Source organism: Micropterus salmoides, unplaced genomic scaffold (assembly GCF_014851395.1).
Source record: "Micropterus salmoides isolate LMB-PRFRI ecotype aquatic unplaced genomic scaffold, ASM1485139v1 Ms_hic_scaffold_8, whole genome shotgun sequence".
Lineage (NCBI taxonomy): Eukaryota > Metazoa > Chordata > Actinopteri > Centrarchiformes > Centrarchidae > Micropterus > Micropterus salmoides.
In genome coordinates, this window is record NW_024044570.1 from 25,985,537 (window position 1) to 26,003,242 (window position 17,706).

The following is a 17,706-nucleotide window of genomic DNA, read 5'->3' on the forward strand; positions in this document are numbered from 1 at the left end:
ATGTAATGTGATAGTAAAGTCTATTCAAGTCAACATGTTTCTTTTTGAATTAAAATATAATAACCACATAAAAAGATGACTTTGGAAAAACAGTTTAATAACTTTTTACAAAATGTACAAGTTCAGTGATGTTCCCTCCCGTTCCAAAAAACATGGCATATCCCATTATACATTTTATGTACATAGCTGTAAAAATGATTGATAAAATAGACAATCCTCCTAACAAATTGTGGTGGTCAACTTCTTGGGGTCTATACAAAATGGTGAAGTATTTGTTATGAACTTCAAGACATTTGGCACATTTACAACAGTGGCTACAGAAAACAAGATAAGGACATTCAACCCCCTCTGGTGAATGGCCTGCCATGTAAGGGCCTCTAAATGTCTCCATCATGAACAAGGACAATGATAAAGACAGTCCATGGATCATTAAACAAAACTTTAGCTGGAGAAGGATGACCTTGTGGTAATGGTTGGAGTATATGTAAAAAAAAATAAAAAAAATAATAATAAGTTGCCTGGGCGGCATGTGAAGCAGGCCGGATGTTACGTGGAATTGGTCACCTTCCGTTTCTTCAATCGCTGCCGCCAGTCTTCAGGAAGTGCTTCGAAGTTGGCATTCTTCGAAGCTTTTCCGCTGCAGAATAAAAAAAAAAAAAAAAAAGGGTCCAACAGTTGGGGTTATCATGAAGGGAAAATCTCAGAGGAACAGTGTAGCTACATCCATTATCATCATCGTCAATAACTAACATTTTTGTCTATTCAAACATACGTCATTAATTGCTGTTGCTTCCACTCCTCGATACTCTTCTTGTTAAGTTGCTCTCTGTCCTCATCACTGGAGCTGCTCTTCTCTTCCTCATCCAGCTCCTTCTGGATGCTCTGCCACTTCTTCACCAGGGAAGGCATTTTGATCTTACTCTTCTTTGACTGCAGAGACGTTGGAAGAAAACATTACAGGTGCTGGTCATATAATTAGAATATCATCAGAAAGTTGATTTATTTCAGTAATTCCATTCAAAAAGTGAAACTTGTATAATGTATACATTCATTCCACACAGACTGATATATTTCAAGTGTTCATTCCTTTTAATTTTGATGATTATAACTGACAACTAATGAAAACCCCAAAATCAGTATCTCAGAAAATTAGAATATTGTGAAAAGGTTCAATATTGAAGACACCTGGTGCCACACTCTAATCAGCTAATTAACTCTAAACACCTGCAAAGGCCTTTAAATGGTCTCTCAGTCTACTTCTTTAGGCTACACAATCATGGGGAAGTGAACTGCCGACTTGACAGCTGTCCAAAAGACGACCATTGACACCTTGCACAAGGAGGGAAAGACACAAAAAGGTCATTGCTAAAGAGGCTGGCTGTTCACAGAGCTCTGTGTCCAAGCACATTAACAGAGAGGCGAAGGGAAGGAAAAGATGTGGTAGAAAAAAGTATACAAGCAATAGGGATAACCGCACCCTGGAGAGGATTGTGAAACAAAACCCATTCAAAAATGTGCGGGAGATTCACAAAGAGTGGACTGCAGCTGGAGTCAGTGCTTCAAGAACCACCACGCACAGACGCATGCAAGACATGGGTTTCAGCTGTCGCATTCCTTGTGTCAAGCCACTCTCGAACACGACACAGCGTCAGAAGCGTCTCGCCTGGGCTAAAGACAAAAAGGACTGGACTGCTGCTGAGTGGTCCAAAGTTATGTTCTCTGATGAAAGTAAATTTTGCATTTCCTTTGGAAATCAAGGTCCCAAAGTCTGGAGGAAGAGAGGAGAGGCACAGAATCCACGTTGCTTGAAGTCCAGTGTAAAGTTTCCACAGTCAGTGATGGTTTGGGGTGCCATGTCATCTGCTGGTGTTGGTCCACTGTGTTTTCTGAGGTCCAAGGTCAACGCAGCCGTCTACCAGGAAGTTTTAGAGCACTTCATGCTTCCTGCTGCTGACCAACTTTATGGAGATGCAGATTTCATTTTCCAACAGGACTTGGCACCTGCACACAGTGCCAAAGCTACCAGTACCTGGTTTAAGGACCATGGTATCCCTGTTCTTAATTGGGCAGCAAACTTGCCTGACCTTAACCCTATAGAAAATCTATTGGGTATTGTGAAGAGGAAGATGCGATACGCCAGACCCAACAATGCAGAAGAGCTGAAAGCCACTATCAGAGCAACCTGGGCTCTCATAACACCTGAGCAGTGCCACAGACTGATTGACTCCATGCCACGCCGCACTGCTGCAGTAATTCAGGCAAAAGGAGCCCCAACTAAGTACTGAATGCTCATACTTTTCATGTTCATACTCTTCAGTAGGCCAACATAAAAATCCTTTTTTTGTATTGGTCTTAAGAAATATTCTAATTTTTGGAGATACTGAATTTGGGATTTTCATTAGTTGTCAGTTTTAATCATCACAATTAAATGAAATAAACATTTTAAATATATCAGCCTGTGTGTAATGAATGAATATAATATCCAAGTTTCACTTTTTGAATCAACTTTTTGATGATATTCTAATTATATGACCAGCACCTGTACACTGCAGGTTATTTTGTATTATATGTAATCATTAAATTACATGGATGACTTGACTATGTAGACTTTACAAAAATCCAAGTAAAGAAAAGCAATTCAGATTGGTTTCACACCGGAAAAAATAAGATACTTAAACTTCTAACATGTCTACTGAACTCCTTTGAGATTTGTGATGGAAAATGTTAACTCCCGTACTAACCTTATCCTTTTTCGCTTTTTTGGTCTTGTCTGTGGCCAGTGCTTTGGCTACAGGAGCTTCGAAGGGCGGCTGGGATGGTGGCAGTGGTGGTTGAGGAGGTAGGGCTGGGACAGGTGGGAGGGGAGGTTCACAAGGGACCAAAGGGGCAGTGACAGCCGGCACGCCCCAGTAGGCAGTTGCTGACATTAGAGGAGCTGCAAACAAAGAGAAACCTTTATTGGGTAAACATTGGATGTTGCTAAAAGTAGTGCAATTACTAGTTTGAAATACAGATGTTGTGTAGTGAAATTACCTGCGCTGGCAGCAGGTTGGGTGTAGAGAATGGGACTGCTGCCAATAGTAATGGCTTTATTCAGTTGACTGATTTTACGTTTCTGACCCTTCCCCAAGGAACCCGAAGACTCCACAATCTGTGGGAGTGACAATAATATAATATAGGTTAGCAGCTGCTGTCCTCTTAATCTGATTTTAGCAGCATTGCCAGGTACACTATCAACAGGAGTACACCAATTAAAGAAGAAACGTGATCAACTCCACTACCTTCATGGTAGCAGTGCCTGGAGGTAAAGGAGGCCTCCCGCTGCCGTCTTCCTCAGTTCCAGGGGCTGGAGGCTCCCCATCATTATCATCATCCATCTCCATCTCCACCTCCATGATCTCTCCATCGCTGTCAGGAGGGGGAGGAGGTGGAGGTGGTGAGCCCGGGGGGAGAGGCGGGGGCGGGGGATAGTTTGAAGGTGGAGGTGGGCTGTCAGGAAGAGGAGGTTGAGATGGGGACCAGAAGGATGATCCACTGGGCTGAGGAGGCACCGGTGGGGCAGCAGGGGGATAGGTAGAAGGTTCTGTTAAAAAAAAAATAAAAAGGCAAAAACATGGGGTGTTAGTGAGGAGCAATTTTTGGTTTACTGTACAAATGAGAAACACACGTACAGGAACAGAATAGAAAAACATTTCATTAAAGCAGACACTTAAAGAGGATAGTCAAAGGAGCAGCAACAGTAGCAATAGACTGACCTGTGACCCCACCAGCAGATACAGATGATGTTTTGGTGTCTGGTGTCTGGGTATCTTGGCTGCCCTTAAGGTCCTCATCCTTGTCCTCCTCTGTTGGGAAATCCCACTGGGAGGCACTGGTCCGGTCGTTCACATAGAAATATCGCCTGTGCTCTCTAAAAAGTGGGACAACAGAGATAGAAGGCAAGAGTCTCAAACGACTGGCCGAGCGACTGGCTGAGTGGCATGATACCCTGGGACAGTGGGGCAAGGAAGTGGACATAATAGCCACAGTAGGGGGCAGGAGTGTTGGTATGGACAGCGACTTTAGCCGTCCAAATGAAGGGCCCAATTAGAGTGTTGTTATGGGGAACCCACCTTGCTCTCAAAAACAAAGAAAGCAAAACAAATCATCTCTAGGTCCTGAAAGTAGCATTCAGCAGCTCACACCATGGTTGTCAAATTTGTTCCGTTTTAGACAACCATTCCCTCCCAGACACAGGAAGACGCCAGGGAGGAAGCATCATCATCAACATCATCATCATCATCATCAACAACCATAGGTCAGAAAATAACAAGCACACAGTCAACTCATTTACATCAGAAAGAAGAAAATAAAAAACAGGAAGACATATGAAATAGAGTAGGTCTGACCTGCTGGATTCCCGTCATTGCTCCATCTTCACCTTTTATTTGATGCGTGACACTCCTCGCTTCCAGGGCATCACTCTGTCTGCATTGCATTCTGGGGGTCGTAGTCCTGTAAAGTGCAAAGCTCTCCCACGCAACCAACCTTCCTACCATAACCCCCTCCCAATTTTTCCACTGACTGGACACATAATCAGTCTGCAAATGCCCTCACAACAAAGGGCTTTAGAGTCTGTGTAATAGGGACAGGGAGTCCTCTATGTGGCAGGTACATTTAACAGGAAGCAGGCTGGCCCAGAGTGGACGCTCCCTTACCAGTACGTGCATGGCAAAGTGCCAGGATTGCATCACAGAAACCTGAAGAGTCTGTTTCTGGTAAGCATTCTGATCCTCTCGGACTGGTTAAGCTTCTCCCCAAGTCATGTTAAAGTCTGCAACCTCGGCACTGAGGGGGGTGTAGTCACACGATAAGATTTTTGGGGGACGAGGGAGTTTAGAGATGTGAAAGGTAAGGAACGCGTACCTGTCCCAGTGGCAGGACCAGCCTTTAGGGGCGGCGTTAAGTTCGTAATATTTTATGTGTTCGGCAGCTTCCTGCAGCCTGCGGCGAAGATAGACCCCATTCAGAGCGCCCTCCCTCCAGTCAGCAATCCGAGTCTGGATAAGAAGGAGAAAACAAACAAACAAAAAAAAAAAGCAAAAAAGGAGGAGGGACAGGAGACAAGAGTGAGACAAAGCCCAGAAATTAGAGGTAAAAGGAAAAAGAGAGACATAAAGACAGAAGTGCCACAAGATAAATGAGTAATGTGGAAGAGTAATTACTGTCCGTTTCCAGAATGACACCTTGTGATGGATTATTATGAGAATTTTAAATATTAACTACTACCACATGTAAAATGATATGAAACAAAATTAAGCATTAAATATTTCAGAAGTCGCACGGGGATGGCTACAACTGGAAGCTAGGATAATATTGCTTAGAAACTGAACCTTTTTCTTCTCACCTCAGTTTGTAGCAGCAGCAACTGAAAGTTTGAGATTGCCTTTTTGTTTATCCCCAGGAACTCCATCTTGCTGGTTAAGGTGTTAGCCAGTTCTCCAATCTGAAACTACAGTTTCTCAGCATCAAAAACGCGTCTTACAAAATAAATCATCACAACTACTATGGTAAGTAATAGTCACATTAATGTTACCTTGAGCTCAGGCGTTTCCACTTTGAGTTCAGGCATTTCGCCCTCTTCTTTAACCGCTGGTTTTGAAACCGTTTTCTCCTCCGAACTGTCCGTTCCCTTGTCTTCTCCTTCAACAACACTCTCTAGGACTTTAGAAAGTCCTGCAAGGCACAAGAGATGCATTGAAGAATGTATCGCTTGTGTATTATTATAAGTATTTTCACCCACTCCTTTCATGCAAGCCACCCCCCGATAGCATGTGTTTAATGACTCACCGGTCTCTGTGCTGTCCTGTGGGTCTGAGCCTCTGCTGTTAGTGTCGGGGCTGGCAGCACATGGGAAGGCGGTCTTCCACCGGTTTTTCTTCAGTGGAACGCCACGAGAACCAGAGGCTTCTTGACTTGTCTCAGAACAAGGACTAGAGCCCCCTGCGCTCCCATCACCATCCTCTAGCGCCCGGAGCTCAGCCTAAGAGTCAGACAATGCGTTAGAGCTAGGTCACACTTACAATAACTGAAATACCACTGCTGCACACTGAAAACAGCCTCATAGTAATTCTGGCAGGTAATCAGTTACACTCTGGCTGCTCTCAAAAACACACCTTCTTCCTCTCCAGAGCCAGTTCCAGTTCCATTGTGTCCTCTTCTGTCTCTTCCTCAGCATCAGAGTTGTCTCCCAACTGCCTCTTGGTGCAAAGATCTTTTTGGACAGTGGGGACTGAGTCAGGGTCCCGCAGAGGTGTAGACGGGGAACCTGCAGGGCGAACAGCTTCTCCATCAGAATCCAAACTGTTCTCAGTGTCATCCAAACATTTAAGCAGTCTTTTCCTCCATTTTTCTTCTGCTTCTTTCACTTCAGAGGGGATCAAAGGGCCCAGCAGAGACGCAGCCACTCCACGGTGCTCCTCCTCTTCACTTGTCAGGCCTACAACGCTCTCTATTACCTCCTTTTAGACAGAACATGAGTGTGATATATTAAAACTCAGAACAACAAATCTTAAACACTACACAATCAAGATGATTGACTTTTTTTGTTGGACTTTAATAAAACTTGCCTTCACTTTGGTATCTTTCACTGATGTAGGGGCTGCAGCAGGTGTAGCGCTTTCCTCAGTGTGATAACCTGCATGCACTGTGCTATTGCCATTGACACTAGAGCTAGAAAGAAAAATACAAGACACATCATACACCACTGAATTGTTGTACTGGAGACGAAATCAAGAAATGTGAAATCAAGCAGATCATATACGTACAGTGATTTTATCTGGCTTCAAAAAGAAGATGCTATTCACAAAGCTGTGATAACACTTTCTGTCAGTTCCTACCTGTTGGTATACTGCTCTAGGCTTTGCACCTGATCAGCTAGATAGTGTGGCAGCTCCCAGGACACCTCGTTAGTTAGAGTGTTCCAGTAGTAGTAGCAGCCCGAGTTGTCATCCCATACCTCCTGCCAGTCTCCCATCTCTACACCCACTGCAGAAGAGCACATGAGATGCTTTGAAACAAATGGTAGCAGATTTTAAGGGATACATGACTCCAAATGTCTCTCTTCCCACTTTAAAAAAAACCCCAACCTTCTCAATTTAGGCAACATCCTGAAAAATTGCATCAATGTGAAGCAATTCAGAAATTTGGTGGATTTAAATGTCAAAACAGTTGCTTCCTTACATTATGAAAGCAGCTATATGCAATTTCTATGTTAAAGAATTTTAACAAACACACAAAATAGTCCATTGCTAATCAGAGGGAAACACCAGGACATACACACTTAAAATACAACACAGACAGTTACCTCCAGCTAGTGAGTACTGAGTATTGTACTCAAACTCTGTGCTTTGTGGATTCTGCTCTTCACCGGACGCTGGCTGCTGAGTATTAACATCAGGTCTGGGAGGGGCAATAGTTGGGACTGAAGAATGGGATGCTGCATCATCTGAACTGGGCTGAGTGGTGATTGCATCAATCTCCTGTGGTGGAAAAAATGGGAACAGGAAGTTGTTTTTTTATTTAATTATTATTATCATTATTATTAGGCTCCAAGCAGCGAAGATCAAAAGTTATCAAAAGAATTTTGATACGTCAATCCGTTTCTTTCCTCATAAATTTTTACTTTTGTGCATTTACGTACAATTTTATATAAATGCCCGTAAATCAAAATTGGCTTAAGCTATCATCACCAAACTTGACGCGTTCAGATGCTCGGCCCGAGCTTCGCTGAGCAGTCCTGGGATATTCTTCCATTAGGGGGCGCGTCACTTGCTTATACTTGGAAATTCGCTGCATGGATTCATACAAAATTCGGTTTGTACGATCTAGTCACTACTCAGTTGATGTATAAAATTTGGTAATATTTGTGCAAAGTGGGCGTGGCTTATTACAAGAAACGTAAATTTCTAGACATTTCTCATTCCAATCTTCAAAAAAACTAAAAATCACGTCCTAGAGAGCTGCAACCTATATCAATGTCAATTCAGAAATTAGTCACTCTATATTTTTCAGAATATGCTAATTCAATTAACATCTATATCTCCACAAGTCTTTCTTCAAAACGCTACCAAACTCGATGCCGACTCAATGGCCGATATTAAGGGTTTCAAAGATTTTTCAGATCGGTCAAATGGTGAGTCTGCAGTGATATTCAGTATCTTGCTGTAACTTGTACAGTATGCACAACATTTTCTTTTTAACTCAGTTTTGGATCAAATGCCACCAAAATAATTCACAACACACCCAAAACTGGCAGAATGATGTGTGATTTTTTCCCCAGACTTTTCTCACCAACATCTTGACAGTTAAGGGAGTCAGCATTTTAAGTTTAAACTGACAAAACTATCCGGGTCTGGCACATGTGATGTCACTACCTCAACCTGTCATCTACTCTGGTGATCTGAAGTTACAGGGTTTAAATCCCCAGGTGACCAAGTCAGACTTGTTGACAATGGGGGTGTTCAGATCATAGTGAGTCTAAGGTCTCTATTTTATTTGGATCCCTAGCAGTTTCTTCTTATTTTTCCTCAGCTAAAAAGAGTTTATGCAGCTTATACTTAAATACTGGAAACACAAAATGTCGCAGGTGGGTTGAACATTTCACCCAGTAGTCAGGTGGTGCTGCTGAACTCAAGGTGATGCTGTAAAAATCAAGATTGCGTTCTCTCAAAATCCAAATTCTGTCATTACTTTAAAGTCGTCTGCTCTTCTCTAAAAATGTCAAATGTTGCATTTTTTACGACTCGTTTGGATCCCGATCGCGGCTATATTTATTATTTATTTATTTTTTACAAATACAATTTTTCACTACTAAGAATGAACAAAGTTGTTCTAAGCACTTGTCTCGACATATATAATGATTTATTAATGAAAAACTATGTCCAAGCTGGAAACGTACACAAAATAGATTTTAAATCAGGAAACCCAAACCTGCAGCCTACTTTCTAACACCCAGGATCGATTGGGACCACAGGTCTAATTACAATCTCTCCTTTAAGTTCCCAACTACATACTATTCAGTAACCAATAGCCTTCTCATCAGGAGAGAAATGTTTCATCATCGGATAAAAAGGTGATCAGTGAACAACTGATTTGCAGTGACAATTCCCTCTAAGGGGACAAGTGGACCCAAACGATGTCAGCAAAATGCCTCCCACAACATAACAGAGCTACATCATGCCCTCACTGTTGGGGTCAAGCATGCAAGCCTATACCGTTCTCTCGGTGTACGCAACACATTATTTGGTCCACTTGTCTAAAATATGGTGAAGAATCACCATTTCACTTTTTCCACATTTCTGTTGACCAGTGTCTGCAGTTTTTACACCACTGAACTCTCAACTGACATCTGCAGTGATTGGTGTGGCCACCAACTTTGATGCTCCTAAACTGATCGGATATGTGGATGAAGCATCTGATTTCCAGGAAAATGACACGGTGGCAGAGCTGTAATCAGTAATCCCAGATGCCTCTGGGGCTGACGCGCCAGATACCAAGGAGGAAGGGTCTCATGACTCTGTGGGGCCTGAGAAGAAAGACTGCTCAGATGGATGCCAGCTGCCTCAGCAGGGTGAGACGGCACTCTTCGGAAGAGACCTGGACTGTGGATGAGCCTGTTTTTGCTTTGAGTGACATGCAGAACCCAGTGATCAAGATATGCAGCAAATTATACTCACAGCCATGAAATTGGCCAATGTACTGTCGATGTCAGCTGACTGGGCGTGTTGATTATTTGCAGTTGAATGCTGAGAGTCTGCAGCATCCTCATCATCACTATCCTCATAGGCTCCAAGCAAGGACAGACCCTCTACAGGTGGAGACAAAACAACTTTGTTTAATCAGATGGCAATATTTACTTCTTTCCACTGCCTGAGAAACACCGACAGCTCCACACTTACCTGTGGCCTTTAATGCAGGAGCCTTCATGTTTGTGCGTATTTCCCTCACGAATCTGTGTCCATCACCCTCCTGTTCATCTGCACAAAAGCCAAGAGGTTAACATAGAGCTTCAAAAGTCGTTAACGCATGAGCAAGGTACCTATGCCAAATGTTAATTACGTTAACGTTAGGGTTAACTTGTCCAGTCTTTTGTCGTAAGCCTATTTTGGCAGGCTCACAAAAACTAGCTGCCAGTATGCTAACGCCTAGCTTAGCAAGCTAGCCGTTAGCTTCTGTTCGATCCGTTAAATGAAAAAATAAAGGTTCCGTTTCATGATCTATACAGCTATCATATACCTACGTCTTGGTTACGGTATATGTCTTCACCAGATGTTAACTAATTCGGCAGCTAAATTTCGTTAAATGGATCGCTTGTTTTACCAGGTGGGCCCATTCTTCGCACCTCGAGCATTTAGCTAGCTGGTCGCTAACAAGCCACTGACTAGACCGTTAAAAAACTAACCATCGGATCCCGACGGCGCTTCTTCCCTCTCTCCGGCATTCCCACCGCGGAGCCCGGGGGGTGAAAGCTGCAGGATCGTTCTCCGGCCGACCGCTCCTCCTGTGAGACGACTTTTCTTCCCCATCACTGTCTGCTAGTCTGCTGGCCTGCTCCCTTCTTCTCTGGTGTCGTTGTTGCAGCAGCTCTCTGCTGCTTCGAGCTGGCACAAAAGAAAGTAATAACTTCCGGTTCTTAAGGTCATGTTTTGAGTGTAGCAGCAGCTATATTTGCATGCTAGCTAAGTTGCTAACGACCTTAGACACCCTCCGAGCAAGTCAATAGAAAACATCAATGTTCAACCTGTAAATGCCAATGGTATTTAGATTTTGTTAACTGTTCGCGTGTGGACAAAATTACTAGTTAACTTGCTTAACAAGCTAAAACGTGGACCTTAGCTAAGTGGGTGTGTTGTTAATTGAACAGACTAACGTTACACATGGAAGAGGGAAGATAAGCAATTACACAGTTTCGGAGGGGAGCCACCCACTGATGTATGAACATAAAGAGGACCCACCACAGAGGCAGCGGTCGACGGGGCTCGAAGGAGGAACAGCTGCCCAAACCAGGACTAGAAGAAGGTCGGTGTGTTTGGGATCAGACACGATGGGGGGCACAATGGGACCGGCTCTACACTGGCTGCAAGATGTGGCAGCTGTCACTCTCCTGAAAGCCCGGCGGACGTTATTTCAGGCTGCCATCCTGTTTTGTGTCCTACTTCTGCTACTCTGGGTGTCCATCTTCCTCTATGGAAGCTTTTATTACTCCTACATGCCCACTGTGAGCTTCTCCACCCCTGTGCACTTCTACTATATCTCTGATTGTGATGCCTCACAGTCGGTACTCTGTTCATTCCCCACTGCCAACATCTCTTTCATGAAGAACGAGAGGGACCAGGTGATGGCTTACGGTCAGCCTTATCGAATATCTTTGGAGTTAGAGATGCCAGAGTCGCCGGTGAATGAACAACTCGGTATGTTCATGATTAAGATGTCTTCATATACCAAGGGCGGCAAGACTGTCTCATCAGTGGGGCGATCTACGATGCTGCATTACCGTTCCAGCCTTCTGCAGACCTTGAATACTTTGCTGTTCTCTCCTTTCCTTCTGACTGGGATGGCTGAGCAGAAGCAGCTCATAGAAGTCGAACTCTTCTCCGACTACAAGACGAATGCTTACCAACCCACTATCGGTGCAGTCATTGAGATCCAGTCCAAACGGGTGCAGATCTACTCATCTCAGCTCCGTATCCATGCTTACTTCACTGGTGTGCGATATGTTCTGTACAACTTCCCCCTGACATCTGCAGTGATTGGCGTGGCCACCAACTTTGCCTTCCTCAGTGTTATTGTGCTGTTCAGCTACCTGCAGTTCATATGGGGCGGGCTGTGGCCCCCAGACCAAGTAAGAGTCAGGGTTATGATGGGAGACAACACCCGCATCCAGCAGAGGAGAGAGGAGGCTCGGAAGCGCATGGAGAGGGAAAACTCCTACAAGGATCTTGATGCTAAAGTGATTGGATCTGTGGATGCGGCATCTGATTTCCAACGGAATGACACGGCGACGGAGCTGTCGTCAAAGGAGCGCTCAGTAATCCCAGATGCCTCTGGGGCTGACGTGCCAGATACCAAGGAGGAAGGGTCTCATGACTCTGTGGAGCCTGGGAAGAGAGATGGGTTTGATGGATCCTTGCTGCCTCAGCAGGGTGAGACGGCACTCCGACAGAGACCTGGACCGTGGATGAGCCTGTGAACCGTGCCTCTGCACAGAATTAAAGTAGCCATACTATATGCTTAAATGCCGCATAATGTCTCATCACTCTTCAGCAGACTGAATGTGATTTGGCAGATATTGATAGACTCAAGCAGACCTAGTGTTTGAGTTGGTCCTAGTACAAATGCATGCAAATATTATACTGTGTTGTTTTAGCTAACTAACCACAGCTTATGGTCTTATGTTGAGAACAGTTTACCTCATTGTAACTTTGACCTCTGCTCACTTCTTTCTGGGTATTGTCAGCTCAGTGGAAAGCCTGCCCTAAAGACCACAGCACTTCTGCAGTTATATGTTTGTATCACCTGAGTATTAATGATGCCCATAGCAGGACATACTACATTCCACCTCTGGCTTGTCAAACATTATTGCCCACAGGAATTTGCCATCACCATCAACACCCTTTTTGAAGTCAGTTGAACCTGCTCATATTCAATCCTGCAATAGCTGATGCACACATCCTGATAACCCTCCCGTAATAATGAAAGCAGACAGTGACTCAGTTGATTACCGGTTCTAACATCAGTAGACTTGATTCTGGTTTTGAATGTAGCTGCCCTGTACTTGAAACACAAATTTAAGTTGGATTTGGAATCTCCAGAACTCTTTCACACCCTTTTAGAGGATGTGCACAAACAAGCCTTGTGATGCTTGTTTCTCAAAGGCTCTCTCAGAGCAATTAGATTTGGAAAATGTGTCTGAGAAAGTGTCTTTGTTTTTAGTAGCTTCCTATAAAATGTGCAGTGTCTCCAGGGACGTGATGAATGTGTGAATTTATTATTCTTACAATTCTTGCAAACAGAGACGTTCTGTCTCTGTGTAATTCATCGTTTAACTACTGTGGCACATTTAGTTAAAGCTAAATATCAACGCTAAATGTCACAAGTTGGTGTTCATCTGTATTCAGTATATGTTAAGATGCAGTGTGAGCTCTGCAGTTACTGCCTCTGCGACAACTAACTGCGTAGTGAAATAGAAAACTAATTAATAATGCCATTCCTTTACTGTCTTGCAAGCACACCACAAGAAATACATACTTGTCAGTACTGTTTTGATCCCACAGATATTCTAATACCTGTGAAATGCCCAAGATATGACTTGCACCATAAAAATAATCGTTAAAAACTTCTTGAGTTACAGAAAATCTGATATTGATGAAAATAAATAGCAATGTCACTTAGCATTTGGAGGGATTAGTTTTACAAATTCAAACATGACATTGACATTTCATACAGCATCTGTAACCAAACACATTAAACATTTTTTATTTCAGGATTCAAATTTCCCCTTTCATGCAGGCCATATTTTTGGACTACTTAAAGTTAATCTGATTGGTGTTACGACATATGGACCCGCCATCAGCCTGATGTACAACACACCACTTGGCTTTAAGTGTTCCACTTCAATGTCATTCTGTACTTCCACACACAAACAAGCCTTGTGATACTTGTTTCTCAAAGGCTCTGTTAGAGAAATTAGATTTGGATAATGTGTCTGAATGTGTGATGAATAGCTTCCTATAAAATGTGTCATGGCTCCAGCCTGAGGGACATGAGGAATGTGTGCATTAATTATTCTTTTTCATCTTGCACATGGAGACATTATGTCTGTGTGTAATCCACGGTTTAACTGCAGTGGCACATTTATTTAAAGCTAAATGTCAATGCTAAATGACGCAAATTGGTGTTTATTCCATCAAATCTTTGTATCTGTTACGGTGCAGTTTGCGTTTAATATTGTGAAAATGGTATTTATTGTGTTTTCATTACAACAAAGCACCAGGATATTTTAGATGGGTCTTTTTAAGTAATATATAAGTTTGTCAATAAGTCTGTTAATTTAACATGTTTGTATTTAACGTTACATAACACACAGTATAGAAAGGATAAGTGAAGTTACTCTTTTGAAATTGTTGCTGGTTGTTACAGCTAAGAAAGTGATGTTGAAGCAGGAATTGTTGGAATATGGCTAAGCCTCCATTTATTTAACCTACTCTTCAGGGGAGTTTAGGGTTTAAATGAGTTTATGTAGGGATTTGTGAAATGTTGAGTTGATGTAGGATTTTGTACCAAAGATATTGATAAACTCAGAACGCACTCATAATCTTGGAGTCATGCAGAATATCCATGTAAATGCCTCTCAAGTTACATGAGTGGTATTTATGTATTGAACTAATTACATAAACATACAGCTGTGCACTTCTCTTTCTTTGTTGTCTCTTCTATAGGTTTGGGTGACCTCTCTGTCAAATAATAAAGCAGCTCTAACTATCTGTGTTTGTCTGATTGTTTTTTCCGCTTTAAAGTCGGGTTTGCAGAACATTTACGTGAAATCCTACAAGGACTAACTCTGTCATTTTCTCACTACTTGAGATTTGCCTACCCAAATATGTTTGGTGAAATACATGGAAAAAATACATCTACTTCTCATAATGTCCAAACCCATGTTTCCCATGTTGGAAAAAGCTGATTTTTTCTTAAATACTAGATTTATAACATTTTAACTGATCAAAAGATACACACCTCTTACAAATGTTCTATTAGTATTTTATACTGATAAAATATAGGTTATAGAGTCAAATCAGAGAGTATTTATATATTAACAAATAAATAAAATAGTTATCCAATATGATATGATGTCCATTATTAAACTTGATTGTGTTTTATGAAATTGTACTTTTAGAGTTACTTACACAAGCTTTTTCTATTACCTTGAAATAAGGCTTGTTGAAAATACAAATAAACGTTTCTTTTTCTAAACACTTACACTTAAAATAAAGTCAATACTGTTTACACTATTCAGATGAAATCCTCAAAAAATATTGGGTTAAAATCAAGAATGTTTGGAAAAAATCTTGTCAAAAAACTGATAAAATTTATGACTTAAATTTATGATTTATGACAAGCGATCAAAGGTGATATTAAATACACACTGATAAGAACGGTCAATACAGTTTTTGCATTTACAGTGCCTTTTGATGCAGCCAGCTTACTGTCACACCAAGAGTGACGTTTTAATTGAAAATTAATCAAAGGAAACAAAAACAAATTATAACAAGAGAAATACAAACACACATTTCTGTGCAATAAATTAAAAAAGCACAGATGTAAGATTTGCAAACAGTAACCAAGTTCATGAAATGTATTAATGTTTGAAAGGATCTGTTATAGAAGGTCGTGACAGCAGCTCAGTTTACATGGAAAGCTTGTATTTGGTAATATACATCTCTTTGTTTGTTAAGATGATCAGGAATTTTTTTAACAGGAAGCTGAATTAAAGCTTGAAAACAGCAGTTCAGTGTTCATGCTGTTTGAAATCATTAGATTAACAGTAAAAGTGGCTGGTATGCAGCCTGTTTTAATTTCGTTTCCTACGTTTTGTTATAAAGGATTCAAAATGCCCCAAATTATACATTGTGGATTGATATTTATTCTTGTTTACGAAACACTTTCCGGGTACACTGAGGAATTGGAAAGCTGCATTTATTATCTGTTTCAAATCAGAACCTTATGGCGATGATATTAAGGCCCATTAGCGGCCTTTATTTAAAGCCACAGCCCCAATCTGTCAAATGAATTATGCATTGCTCTGGATAAGGAGTGCACTAATTGACTTAAACCATCCATCAGTGGTATTAAAGACCTCACTGTAGGTACAGATAATATCAGGTACAGATAATATCTCAGACTCTCCTGGAACAAGAATTTGTGTAATGCATCCTTTTCTTTTTCTCAATCCCTGCACTATAAAGTAAGAACTCAGTCAACTCACACTTAATCTTTGAGTTTGGGTGGTACCCTCTCATGCTTGTAATTGATTTATGTGTTGTATCTGCTGACCACAGTATAGCCCCAGCAACAACTAGCTGCATAGTAAATTTTATAGAAAACTTTGAATGCTATTCTGTTCCTGTCCTGCAAATACACCACTTAATTTATCAAGCAGAAATACATGCTCGTCAGTACTGTTTCGATCCCACAGATCAAAGAACACCTGTGAAATTACCAAGATATATGTCTTGCACCATTAAATAAAATAGTAAAAAAAGAACCGTTTTGAGTAACAGATAATCTGCATATAGACACAGGCATATAGAGAGTTTTTACAAATTCAAACATGCCACTGACATTTCATACAGGATTCAAATTTCCCCTTTCATGCAGGACATGTTTTTAGACTACTTATAGGTTATATGATTGGCTTTACCATACATGGACCCGCCACCAGCCTGACGTACAACACACCACTCGGCTTTAAGTGTTCCACTTGAATATCATCCTGTACAGCCAGGCCACCAAGCCACAGCTGAAGGTCACTTTGTTCCTTGACCCTAAATGTTGTGCTCTTCCTCAGGGTGTACTTCCATGACCTCTGCTGTAGTTTCACTCGCTGCTTTTGACCCGTCATTTTCCTGCTCATCATCAGAGCTGTCCGCCCAGCGCCCGACTCTTCTGACTCCCTCGGCCACTGCCGGAGCGTTAACACAGGGGTTATGATCATAGATGACAAGTTTCAACCCTTGCATGTGAGACAGGGCTGGGAAGCGGCGGATCCTGTTCCGATCCACATCAATGACAGCTAGGAAGTGCATTTCAAGGAACACTGGGGGGAACTCTGCCAGCTGGTTCCCAGCAAGCCAGATACTTCTCAATTCTTCCAGCCTCTTAAGCTCTTTTGGTAAACTCCATATCTGGTTATAACCGAGGTGCAGGGTTTTTAGATTAGAGAGTTCACAAATGACCTCAGGGAATACAGTGAAGCAATTAGTCTCCAGCCACAGAGTATTCAGTTCCTTGAGTTCTGTCAGTTCTCTGGGGAGGCGGTAAAGCCTGTTGTTACCCAGGTAAAGGATGCTGAGCTGGGGCAATCTGCAAACAGCTTCAGGGAGCTCCTCAAAGCAGTTAAAGTCGAGGGCCAGCAGCTGCAGCTTCTTCAGGCCCTGCAGTTCAGCTGGTAAGCTGCTGAGGTTGTTGTCACTCAGGTAGAGCTTGACCAGCTCGTCGAAGACACAGGCAGCAACAGGCAGCCGACGCAGCTGCCGGCTGCTCAGGTCCAGGGTCCGATCAAATGGCATCTCCTTCAGGTCCCCCACTAAGAAGCGTTGGCAGCGCTCTGAGGGGATGAATGCGATGAAGCCTCGCATGGCGTTACCCATCTTGCTCGCTGTCTCTGATACACCGCTGGTCCTCCTCATCAGTTTAGTGCCAGACAAGGGTTGCACTGAGGTTGGCTGTTGGCGTCTTCAAGAAAATTTCATGGCTTCCCATTAATGCTCCTCCACCGCCCCTCTGGAGTTATTGATCCTGATAATAGGCCAAAGAAAAAAAAGTTTCTAACAATGCAAATCATTAATGCTGCCAAATGTAGCAGCAATTACATGATTATGATGCTGAGTTACACCCTTTCATGTAATTAAAGCCATGCTGGAGAGTTATTTACAAAGAAAATAGGCATCA

The 17,706-nt window shown here is 42.3% G+C and overlaps 3 protein-coding genes across 5 annotated transcripts; 1 reads left to right on the forward strand and 2 right to left on the reverse strand.

The window, feature by feature from the left end:
• Positions 1–76: 76 nt before the first annotated feature.
• Positions 77–10,636, reverse strand: fnbp4 (formin binding protein 4). Of its 3 annotated transcripts, none has more exons than XM_038705278.1 (17): positions 10,442–10,636; positions 9,939–10,016; positions 9,717–9,847; positions 7,346–7,520; positions 6,879–7,026; positions 6,609–6,711; positions 6,156–6,500; positions 5,830–6,022; positions 5,576–5,715; positions 5,387–5,485; positions 4,906–5,039; positions 3,756–3,910; positions 3,282–3,583; positions 3,034–3,151; positions 2,742–2,953; positions 773–930; positions 77–637 (listed from the first exon to the last, which is right to left on the reverse strand). In XM_038705278.1, exons 1-17 carry the CDS (start codon positions 10,563–10,565, stop codon positions 547–549), a joined length of 2,706 nt encoding a protein of 901 aa, XP_038561206.1. In that variant the 5' UTR covers positions 10,566–10,636; the 3' UTR covers positions 77–546. The 3 variants fall into 3 exon arrangements, with proteins under 3 accessions (XP_038561206.1, XP_038561205.1, XP_038561207.1); XM_038705277.1 differs by having other exon boundaries at positions 5,387–5,491; XM_038705279.1 differs by having other exon boundaries at positions 2,742–2,935; positions 5,387–5,491; positions 10,442–10,635.
• On the forward strand, positions 10,611–14,522 carry LOC119893258 (seipin-like). The gene has a single exon (XM_038705280.1). The coding sequence runs from the start codon at positions 10,970–10,972 to the stop codon at positions 12,227–12,229; it is 1,260 nt and encodes a 419-aa protein (XP_038561208.1). The 5' UTR covers positions 10,611–10,969; the 3' UTR covers positions 12,230–14,522.
• A 924-nt stretch (positions 14,523–15,446) lies between these two features.
• lrrc10 (leucine rich repeat containing 10) lies at positions 15,447–17,530 on the reverse strand. Its single transcript, XM_038705281.1, has one exon. The coding sequence runs from the start codon at positions 17,442–17,444 to the stop codon at positions 16,581–16,583; it is 864 nt and encodes a 287-aa protein (XP_038561209.1). The 5' UTR covers positions 17,445–17,530; the 3' UTR covers positions 15,447–16,580.
• Between the last annotated feature and the right edge of the window lie 176 nt (positions 17,531–17,706).